Genomic DNA, 12,113 nt, shown 5'->3' on the forward strand with positions numbered 1-12,113 from the left:
GTTTTCAGGGAATTTTCTCACAGGAAAAACAATACGGCCCTATTCAATGGACACAATTCTCTGCAAATGAAGAGCGAATGTCTGGCGATTCTCTGTTTGTGATTCTCCGCGATTCGCCAGTGGTTTTCAATGGGGTTTTTAGTGGAATTCGCCGAGAGTGTATTCAGTGCTGAAGTGGAGAACTGCTTTCTCCAGTGATTTTCCCAGGATTCTCCATTTTACATTCGTCATCTTTTTCTGGAGAACTGGAATGTGAAAATAAAGCGTTTTTTATTTTTATTTTGGTGTCAAAAAAAATCAGATTTTTTTTTCTGTGAAGGAGCATGCCATTTTTATTCATGTGCTTGCAGAACATGAATATATTTAAATTATTATTATTTTTTTTTTTTAAATAATATATATATTTTTTACACATTCACCAGCAGGGGGCCGAGCCGGGAGCCGCTCATTAATATTCATATATTCACTGCACACTCGTCCCGATCATTACACATGCACGATCGGGACCAGTGTGTAGTGGCTCCCTAACACAGCCCCCTGGCAGCTCTGGGGGGCTCTCCCCCCAGCCCTCCTTCACCCCCACAATGTCCGGCACAGGCAGGGAGGCTTCCATCTCCCTGCCTGCAGCCGTCCTCCAGCTCCCCGGCGGCATTCCCCGGGGGGGGGGGGGGGGTTAAAATTTGCCGCCAGGGGCAGAGAGCCCCTGGCGAGTTGAATAGGGCGGACAGGATGCTGCCCAGCGAATCTCCCTACAGGGAGAATTGGGGGGAATGTGCAGAGAATCCTACACAGGATTCCCTGCCTCCCCCTGTGAAAGCATTGAATACCTGCCTAAGGGGTAAACTTTACTAAAGTTTCTAGACATGAAGAGGGGTTGTTGCCCATAGCAATCAATTGGATAGTGTCTACCATTTCTCTATTGCATCCTAGAAAATAATATACACAATCTGGTTGCTTTGGGCACCATCACCACTTTTTTTTTTTTCATTTTTGGAAGCTTTAGTCAATTTAATCTGAAGTGATGACATTATCATTCATTCCTGAGGACCGAGGTTCTCAACCTTGGTCCTCAGGACCTCCCAGCAGTTCACGTTTTCCAGATCTCCACACAGAATCACAAGTGAAGTAATTAGCCCCAGCTGTGGATCTTTTTAAATGTGAATGAGTGCACCTGTGTACCTGCAGGGGTGACCTGGAATACGTGAACTGTTGGGGGGGGGTCCTGAGGACCGAGGATGAGAAGAAAACAACCAGCTTTCTTCACATAAATAGTTTATGGGACTCCCACTTGTGTGTCACATCATTGTCTCTAGAAAACGCTTAAAAATAAAGACAAAAAATATTCCAAATTGATCTGGGGCATTGCCAATGAGCAGCACCTATCGGGAAAGGGTATATGAATATTTCCAAGGCATTGGCTATACCCCAAAGCACAGTTTAGTCGATTATAAAAAAAATAAAAAAGTGCAGAAAATATGGAACTGTTAATCTTCCAAAACAAGTCCGAGTGAGAAGAGCAGTCTAGAGAGAACAATGGCAACATCAAAGGAATTGCAGAGCTAGGAGTAGCTGTGAATGGAACAAAACTAGCATTTACACTTCATAAATCAGGGCCGTATGGGAGGTGGCAAGAACAAAGCCATTATTGAAACAACCTCCCATCAAAGCCCAGCTACAGTTTGTCCAAAGACATGTGGATGGTGGGCAGCGTACCAACACAGTCACTTATATACCCCTTTCATTCAGAGACAGGGACCATTTAAAACCCAGATTGTGTGCCAGTGTGAATGGGTCGTCCAAGGACACCAGACCCTCGGTGACACAATCTGGGATGGACTGTTAACAAAGAAACACAGCCTGGATTTTTTTCAGGGTACTTGCCATGCTGTGAAATGGGTATAAGCAAATGCCACACATGTGATATCTGTGTTCTGTAGTCACTAAATGGTATTTGAGCCAGGATTTGTTTGTAATAGATGTATTGGCATATTTTGTACCTGAGAAACGGTGGCATTGCATGTTTTCCTCACTCCTGTGAGACTCCTTTTTGTCTTAAGGTTATGTACCATTTTTCATGAGGAGAGATTCTCCAGACTATTTGTATATGTGGGGAGTGTGAATATAAGTGTTATATATATATATATATATATATATATATATATATATATATATATATATATTACATTTTTTTTGAACATCCCAAATACACAATGGTAGATTATAAACCAAGGTGATTTTTTTTTTTTCTTTCCTATTTATGAATATAATTTGTTAGGACCATATTTATTTAGCTTCCTCAAAAGATTATATATATTTTTTAAACAATTTTTTGGCCTTTAATGCATGCGGTCTTACGACTTTCCTGTAACATTTGTCTGACTTCCTTGTGTATTTCGTACACCTTTGTTATGTGGGTAAAGCCACTGTGTGAGAGCTTTGGGACGGAGCTGTGCTACGTTATTTCTTAGTGGTAAGAAGGGTGGTTTTAGTGTGTTGGGAAGAGAGCCCCGTGGCATATGGGTATATATTTATGCTGTGCAGGTAATGGTCAGAGCAGAAAGTGAAAATACTTTAAGCGATGGGGTGGTTTAGTGTATTGTGAATAATGTAAAATGACATTCACCTACTGTATCTAAGGACTAATCCCTGCCAGCCACCATAAACATTAAGTTTAATTTAGAGCAGAAGACTAGATTATTTTTCTATATTCAATTTTTTTATTGTATTTTTTGCTAGTTTATATAATGCGCACTAAGCATGTGTCTATTTTTGACTGCATTTGATAAATAATTTCATAAACAAATCTGTTTACCGCAACATTCCAATTAATTTGTTATTGCTTTTAGAGCTACTGTACAGGTTAAGTATCCGGTATCCGGACATCCCTTATCCGAATTATTCCAAAAACCGTGGTTTTTGGAATCATTCGAAATTTATTTTTTTTTATTTATTTTTTAACCCCCTAACCCTCTTTTCATACTTACCAGGTCCCCGGGCGTCCACAGCAGGCCTCCGGCATCTTCTCCAGCGGTCCCAGGAATGCATTGCGCGAGTGTGCGCGCGCGCCGGTGACGTCACCGGTGCGCGTGCACACTCGCGCAATGCATTCCTGGGACCGCTGGAGACCAGGAGAAGATGCCGGAGGCCTGCTGTGGACGCCCGGGGACTGCGCGGACGCCGAGGGACCACCGGACACCATCAGGGGACAGGTAAGTATGGCTACAAAAATATATTCCAAAAACCGGAAAATTCCCCTATCCGGAATGCTCGTGGTCCCGAGCATTTCGGATAGGGGATACTCAACCTGTATTACATTTGGATGTAACTACTATATGTATGCTTATACTACTGTTACATGATTCACATTACAATAACACTCCCTGCTTACTCCTACTATCGCCACTGCCTGCTCAGCATTTCTGTAGTGCCATACTAACCGTTACTGTGTTGCCCTTGGATACAGTGTACAGTAGCTCTACCAGTATCTTATTTACACGTACCAGTTACTTTTGTTTTTATCTTTCTTCTTGTATTAGACTAAGGTGTCCACACATCTACAATGTTTTTGGGGCAATCCTCCAATTTCCTGATGGTCGCAATGTTTTGGGGCAATCCTCCAATTTCCTGATGGTCGTATGTTTTAAAATCCTAACCCCCAATCCTGGCGGGGATCACAGAATCGGGATATTTTTAACATGTTTTAATTTCCCTGATCCTCTGATGGATCGCTGATCATCGATGGCCGCGGATCACTGGATTGTGCAGCCTGATGTATGGGCACCGTAAAGGCCCATACACACTGGGCGACTTTGAGCTGAAAGCCACCCAGTGTGTATGGGGCAGCGATGAGCGCTGATGCGCACTCATGCATCATTGCTGGCCCGGCCGCTCATCTGCTGGTAATAGCATCAGATGTGCGAGGGTGTGTATATTTTTGGTTTGTGGGAGGAAACCAGAGTACACGGAGGAAACTAATGCAAGCATGGGGAAAATATACAAACTCCGCACAGTTCGGGCCATGGTGGGTATCGAACCCATGACTTCAGCACTGAGAGGCAGTAATGCTAACCATAACACCGTCCGTGATGCCCCATTTTGCTAATTTACAATGTCCTCTTTCTCTTCTATATGTAAAGATTGCCTGTGGACTGTCTAATACCCCCCTAGAATTAGGGGGGTATTCAAGCCCCAACACTATTTTTGATGGTGGAAATAGCGGCAGGCGCCTTTTCAATGCAGTCTTTTCCGACAGCATTGTAGAGGCAGAGCGACAGAATGGGCCCGACTTTAAAAGCTGCCTGGCCTGTTTTACCGATAACGGCCACGAATTGTCGCGATCACGGCCGAATCTCTACAATCCACGGCCGTTTACATGGACACGCCCCGTTTTCACCGATCAGCAGGCAGGGCATTGAATCTCGTCTGGCGTTATGTTGTTGAGCAAAACTAAAATGGGCCAGGGTCACGGCTGTCAGGACGGATTGACAGTAGTGACCCGGAATTGAATACCCCTTTAGTCTATTAAACTCTATTGTTTCCTCTCTTTTGTAGTTGCCACTTGTTTTAAATTAGAATATGCAAGAAAAGTAAACAAAAAAAAAAACAGGCCCCTCCCCCCCCCCCCCTCCATTCAGCTCTTCACTTTGTTAACCCTTTGAGTGCCAAGGGAATTTGTCAAAAGAACAGTCTCTGTGAGTGATGCTGGCATTGTTAGCTGATATTTTGAGGATCCCTCACAGCAACATTAATCACAAGTTAAGTAAATGAATAATAAACTCTCCTGATCCTATGTACAACTAATGAGGTTTCTGTATAATGAGTGGGAATGAGATATTTGACCCAGGCAGTGGTTTCTGTAATGAATCCCACACAGTGGTGACTAGAGCAGTGACTCATTTCTCCAGGGTAATGTTCCAGCACAGACATGCCTTACGTGGATCGTCAGAATCGCATTTGTGGCTTCCTGGACATCGAGGAGCATGAAAACAGTGGCAAGTTCCTGCGGAGGTATTTCATCTTGGACACTAGCCAGAATACCCTGCTATGGTACATGGACAATCCACAGGTGAGACAGGGCCATGCCCTCTACAGTGATAACAGGCTGCTGAAATGTTTATGGGGCAGACTGTTTAATCATTTCTCACACAGTGACTACTGCTGCCTTGTGTTCCAATGTGGTGAGACTGTAGATGGTCCATGCGGATTAGTCAGTGTGTAAATAAATTCCTTGGTTTATGTGTTTGTTTTCTTACTGTTTCCTGACTTTCTTTTATTCCCTTTTCTCTTTTTTTTTTTCCTGCAGAACCTCCCAGCAGGTTCCCCTTCTGTGGGATGTCTAAAGCTCACCTATATTTCAAAGGTAAGCGTTTTCTTCATTATAAACATATAAAAAAGCCCAGATCGTCTCCAATTTATGGATGTGGGTCTCATCTAATCCCCCCTTTTTTTTGTGCTTTAGGTGAGCGATGCCACCAAAATAAGACCAAAAGCTGAATTTTGTTTTGGTGAGTAAATCATCAATTATTATGGCTCATTTTGCTTTCTGTACTGCATATAGGGCAGATCTTAGGAAAGTTTTTTAAACTGTTTTATTATTTTGTCTTTTTATGTGCCCAGTGATCCAAATAAGTCATTTAGAAAATGATCCCCTTGGTACTGGACAAACTCCACTCGTAAAATTTGTCTTCCGTGATGTTCCAGGCTTGTGAAACCAAGTACAGGGGCTCGCAAAGTACTCGGTCTCTAAAATAGATCAGGCTTGTCTGTTACAAGTGACACTGGGGTTGTGCAGGCCAGTATTTTTATTATGATCCAGTAGTTTAAAGTACATTTTTAAACTCTACATATGTTTGCAAACTCTTTTTCAACAAAAAATGGAAATATACAGACGTATTCTACCTCTGCAAATATACTTGTTACAGTAATCTTTTAATGCAATAACCGCTTTATGTCTGTTAAGGGAAGTTTCTCCCATGTTTGCAGACTGTCTGGGAGTGATGCTTGCCCAGTCTTACTAATACTTTGCTGTAGGTTGTACATGTTGCTTGGCTGTTGCTTCTAGATTGCAATTTTTGAAGCAGTGCCGGCGTAAATCCATCACTGTGCTCAGTGTTAATGTGCCCACACACTAGAACGATTTTTGGGCCGATTGGCCGATTTCCGATAAAATTTGTCCGATGCGCGCTCCCGTGGATCTTTAGCTGAATCTTCTGATCTTACGTGCTGCACAAAAGTGGTTGTTGCCCTCACAAGTTTGTCTGTATTTTTGCCCTGATGCTGAGATTGGGTGGTGCGGCCTAGTCTAGGCAACACCTGATTGGTATGTTCGGCTTCCATTTCCCCACAATTGATCCATAAGAGTTCACTGGAACCTTTTCTAATCTCTTGCAATATCTTACCTTTCTGGAATATCTGTAAGAATTCTCCTTGGTGTTCATTTGCGTAGCTTTCTTTTGAAATACAGGTTTTGTGCATTTGACCGCAGAAGGGGTTCAGTGAACCCTTAGAAAAGGGGAGATGTATGAATGAAACTGTAGAGTGAAATTGGAGGTGTTGTCCCCAGCAACTAAATGGCTTCTAGCCATCATTTATCTAGCACAGTCTATAAAATGACAGAAAGGGATTGGTTGCTATGGGTGCGGTGCCTGAAAGGCGAAAATTTCAACATAGGGGCTGACCACTTGATTGTATTTTAGCAAGACTGTAGTCCTGTGTGTGACTTTGCTAATAAAAACACTTTTACCTGGCGCACACTTTGTATGTCTTCAGACATAATAGTCCCACTTAGTACGTCTTTAGTGGCAACCATCGGCTTTACCATTGAAACTATAAAGCCAGATGCAGCGTCTCGGCCAGAGTATGGTCCCTAAAGGATGTAGTTAGGCATTTGCGGTCGCAGTCCGTTATGTGACACTTCCATTGGTGTCTGTGTAGCCACTACCCTTGAATGCCCATTCCATGTTCAGTACATCTACATTGCTACTGCGACTTGTGTACCTATAGACTACAGGGCCAATGTGCTGTGCTAAATTTTTTGTTCTTAGCTAATTAGACACATGCGAGGTTGACCATCTGCACCAATATCACTATTGTCTCAGACTTGTCTTGCTCACACCACCTTCTATTTCCTAGACCTAAAATCAGGCATGTAGCCATAACTTTGTGGGCCCAATAGCAACATTTTGAAAAGGCCCCTGTCTCGATGCTTCTACAGAACACATTGTAGGACTGCCAGTACACAAAATGTGCAACCAATTCACATTATTACATAGTGATCCCAGTTCATATTATGTCACACTAAAATGCATCTACTTCATAATAAGGCCCCCATCCACTAGGGTGAGTTATCGCTTGTGGTACCTCGCCTGCGATACCCTGACAACTCACCCGCAGCTGCTGGACCGCAAGATCACATATGATACATTGTATGCGGCTATTTTGCGTACAATGTATCGTATGCGATCTTAGCAGGGGCTACGGGCTGCAACAAATATTCATGGCAGCCCATAGGATCTGCGACTTCGATGCGCATGGGAACGAGCCTCACATTGCAATTGAATGAAAATGACAAACGTCACTTTTCATGCGATCTTTCGCAGCAATGCATCGGAATCTCATAAAAAGTGGCCATAATGCACTATTCTGTATCATTATAATAACCTCCAGTTCATGTTATACCACTTTACAGTGACCAGAGGCATACCTAAATATATTGCAGGTATCGGTTCAAAAGTTTGCAAGGGCCCATATGTATCATCCAATGGTGAAATGTGTATATAACACCTGTAACTGTGAGGGGGAAGGTGGGCCCCTTTCATCTCTGGTCCCCATAGCATCTGCACTCCCTGCACCTATGGTAGCTATGCTGTTGCCTAAAATGCACCTGTGGTCTGGTGAGTTCAAACAATATGTAACAGTATGGCTGGGCGAAGTACTGTAGATGTGATGTTCTAGCTGCTGGGTCTTATAGCCATAGGTTCTCTTCTAGTTCAAATGTAGATTCTACAGGACCATTTACATTGATCAGTGCAACCCTTTATGCTGGCCATTCACTAGTGTGATTTGGCCACTTTTCACCCAATTCCGACGGATCAAGCCAAGAAATTAGGTGAAAAGTGGCCGAGTGGAAGATGGGACCTGCTGTACAAAGGATCTGTCGGATTGGAGAGTCTCCGGCAGCGTTGTATGGTATCACATGCGATTATGTCGCATGCAAAAGGACCACATGTAATATATCCTGTTGCCCGGGAAACTCCGGCGCGGTTCAAGGGGCATCTTCTACATAAGTGTATGGGGCCTAGACATGAATGCCTGCAATTTGAATGTTAAAGTGACATCTGAAAGGCCACAGGGACTCCTAAAATAGGTCCATTTTACCATAAGGCCTTCTCAGATTTTCCAACCATAGAGCACACCCAGATGCATCGCTCCATTATGGTCCGATGCACTAAATTATCATTCATAATTTAGTGACTGATTTATAACTACATGTATACCTGGTGGCTTGTGTACAACTACAGTGGTGGGTGGACTGTGGACGCACATGTGATTTAGCGTGCGTCTCTGACTCACCACTTAAGGTGCCCACACACTAGAAAGATCTGCGATCTTAAGATGTGCGCATAAATTAGCCTTCAAATCTTTTGTCCGTCCTGGACAGAAGATTTCAGGCAAGCGCACATCTTTACCAAAGATTTTTCTTAAGTTCCCGTGTGCGTTCCTATGGATCTTTTGTTAAATCTTCTGATCTTTCATGCAGCACTTAAGATCAGAAGATGTAGCAAAAGATCCACGGGAGCGCGCATCGGACCGAAATCGACCGATTTTCGGTAAACATCAGACGATTTATCGGAAATCGGCCAAAAATCGTTCTAGGGTGTGGGCACCTTTTAGGTCTATTTATCTCTTTGCTGACACAAATAAAGCAGATCTCCCAGCCATTATACCCACAGAGAGAACTTCTTTAATAATAATTTATAAATAGCCTTTCGCCAGGATATCTGAGGGAAACATGGCAACTGTATAATGATTTGTAGTTTAAAAATATGAAACTGTGGGGGTTTTCTTTACATTTGTAAGTTCCTGTATGACACAGGTTTCATATCGCAGTTAAACTTCATTCCTCATATTGCGCAGCACACTAAAAAGTGATGTGAATAAAAGCTAACCCGAAACTAGGGCACAGCACACTGAGCGCATCTTGTACTGAGGACATGCAGGGTTCTCATGTCCTGTAAAGGTGCCCATACACTAGTGCGATTTGGGCACTTATCATTCGATTCCGACAGGTATGGATCATTATGTATGGTATTAACAGGGTGATTAGGTCAACAGAAGGTCGACATTGAAAAAATCTGTGTTGTTTTTTTTCACCCCCCCCCCCACTACAAATGATGACACAGTAAACATAAACACTAAAACGTAGCGTCCCATCGCATGGCTCGCTACGCCCACCATGCTTTGGGCACACTATTGTATTATCCCACCTCGCCCTAGTGGATGGTAGGGCATGAAATTCTGCCTGTCAGCACATATCGGCTCAAAAAACAGTAAAAAGCCCATGTCGACCTAATGACCCTGTCGACTGTAAGTCATGTCCACCTACTTGCTGGTGACCCAATGACCGTATCCAATTCCGACGCATCTTGCTGAGAAATTGCATGAAAAGTGTTAAATCGTATGTGTGTTACCTCAGATTCCAATCCGATGCGCGGTCTGCGCGCATCGGATTGGAGCCGGAGATCACAATGTCTGCCACAGAGATATATTCTGCAAAAGGACCTGTGGGGGGCAGACTGCCGGTGAAAAAACCAGACACTTTAGCTTAATAAATCTGCCCCTGTGTATTGTTTGTGACCCTGTCGCCCGGGGAGTTCAAGAGAAATTGCATATGACTCTAGGCTCTGATAGGTCGCGTTAATGTATGGGGGGGTGTTCCTAAGGGAGAGCGTTTTCAAGTATCGGATATAGAGAATTTCTGCATTCACATGGCTTAAAATACTGTGCTCCCTCCTTTGTCAATATTACACTAAGGGTAAATCAAAGACTTATCCAAAACACAAATGACTGTCTCCAGGTATAAAATAAATAGCTGTATATAAAATCTTCAATCAGCCTTACTGCTGCTTCCAGTAGTTTTGTGTGAATGCAGAACTGAGTCCAGCAGACCCCCCTGAGATCAGCTATTTTGAGTCGGCGTTTCCTGTATAGATGTGCTTCATTTTCCTCTCTTCCTGGCTGGCTTCCTTGCTATCTAGCGCCTCTTCCTCACAGCTGAAATGCCATCGTCTTCTAGTGACCCAGCCGCCACATGGAGTGCAGTTCATGTTAGGTGTATGATACAAAACCCAGAGTACATTTGTACTGTACCTTGCTATATGATTTTGCTCACTTACCTTGTCTCCTTTTATATCATTATACATTCCAGTATAGGGTGATTGTATTTTATGTAGTAATACAGCTTAAGTTTTACTTTAGGAATATTGATATTGCATTGGACTTAAGCAACGGTATCTCCCCCTAACGTGTTATTACAGTGATCCTCCGGGTCACATGACTTCCTTGCTATTTATCAGTCCTGCCTATACAAACAAACGGGATGCCTTCCTCAAGAGCAGATCTCAACCTGTCCCCTGAATTCCTGATGTCCAAAGACGACTTGTACTTCCCACACATTCCATTCTGTGTATCATCAGACGATTACCCTAGCAGTATACAATTCAGTGTCCTGAACTGCAAGTTTTGATTTTTCACTTAGATTCTATTTCTAATATTGTTTTTTTCGGGGGTTTTGCTATGATATTATATATATATATATATATATATATATATATATATATATATATATATATATATATATATATATATATATATATATATATAATTGTCGTGCAGTCGGCAGCTCCACCATAAAACGATTCCAACAGACCCTGGTGCCTTCCCTGGCAGGGAGACTCTCACCACCACAAACACAGAGACAATTAGGGCGGCACTCGCTGGATTTCAGAATGAAGAATAACTCCTGGACACAGGCAGTTCAGTTCAACGTTTCAATCTTTAAGCAGATTTTTTTCAAGAACAACAATACAAACTTACTCACCAAGTTTTAAAGACAAGTGATGCTGGAAAAGTGCCATAGCGTGCGTTGTTCCTCCCCCAGCGTTCAATCAGGCTGTCGCGCTGTGCGGAATGACGTAATACCGCCGCTCAGAGTGGTCAAACAGATTTCACTCCGTTAGGCTGAGCGTGCTACTGCGCATGTGCAAGCCTCTGCAATTGTGTCATCGGCAACCTACGTCAGTCAGAAAATCTCCTGTACTGATGTGTGCGCAACTGTGCGCTCGGGGACATGTACAGTCTCCCTTCAATGCCTGCCAAAAGGAACTGACACCAATGCACCAAAATATAGCAAGCAGGCAGCCTGAGGTCCCTTGCTGGAGGATTACAAAGGCACTATACAAAAAAAGTGATGAATAAAGTGAAAAAATAGTGACATACAAACATGGTCGACACTGTGTCGACACCTGACACCATACGCAAAAAAATTACAAAAAATGGTTTAAAAACACATATGATCCTGTGGAAGGATCCGAAATGGGTGACAGAGCCCTGTCAACCAAACACGACTATGGTTAATGACATATATAATAGAAAATTGGGCATATATAAGACACAAGTGACTTATGAAGATGCAGGCTAATAGATATAAAGATGACAAATAGCAGACAATGAAAAAACAAAAATACTAGCAACAGAAAGGGCAAAATATGCATTGGCTGTACAGGCTGTATAGAAAAAATATATATGCTGTGCACTCATGTCACCATAATAAATAGAACAACAAGGCAGCCTATGGTAAAGAGCCTATATGGCATAATGATCTCCCTGACTGTTGATGGCATCAAGTGCCTGAAAAGATGAGGGGGGAAAAAAAAGGGCATCACTGGAAACAGGCAAAGGAGATTGACTCATTGAGACCCCACGGGGCCACTGAGTTCAGTTTATGAATCCAGAAGGTCTCTAATTGTAATAAAATCTTCTCTCTGTCTCCCCCTCTTTTGGACTTGGGTACGTGGTCAATTAATCTGTATTTTAGGGTGGCCAGTGAATGTTTG

At 42.9% G+C, this 12,113-nt stretch overlaps 1 protein-coding gene across 4 annotated transcripts in view; it reads left to right on the plus strand.

Annotated features, from left to right (window-relative positions):
• PLEKHA1 (pleckstrin homology domain containing A1) overlaps positions 1-12,113 on the plus strand; it is an 80,591-nt gene that overhangs the window by 34,448 nt on the left and 34,030 nt on the right. For 3 of the 4 annotated variants that reach the window (XM_083149194.1, XM_083149196.1, XM_083149195.1), the window contains exons 2-4: positions 4,905-5,065; positions 5,303-5,359; positions 5,459-5,504. The exons of the other annotated variant lie outside the window; for it this stretch is intronic. In XM_083149194.1, the coding sequence (XP_083005320.1) occupies positions 4,925-5,065; positions 5,303-5,359; positions 5,459-5,504 (244 nt within the window). In that variant the 5' untranslated portion in view covers positions 4,905-4,924. The remainder of the gene's footprint in view (positions 1-4,904; positions 5,066-5,302; positions 5,360-5,458; positions 5,505-12,113) is intronic. 4 annotated transcript variants of the gene reach the window in all.

This window comes from Crinia signifera, chromosome 6 (genome assembly GCF_055691185.1).
Source record: "Crinia signifera chromosome 6, ASM5569118v1, whole genome shotgun sequence".
Taxonomy (NCBI): Eukaryota; Metazoa; Chordata; class Amphibia; order Anura; family Myobatrachidae; genus Crinia; species Crinia signifera.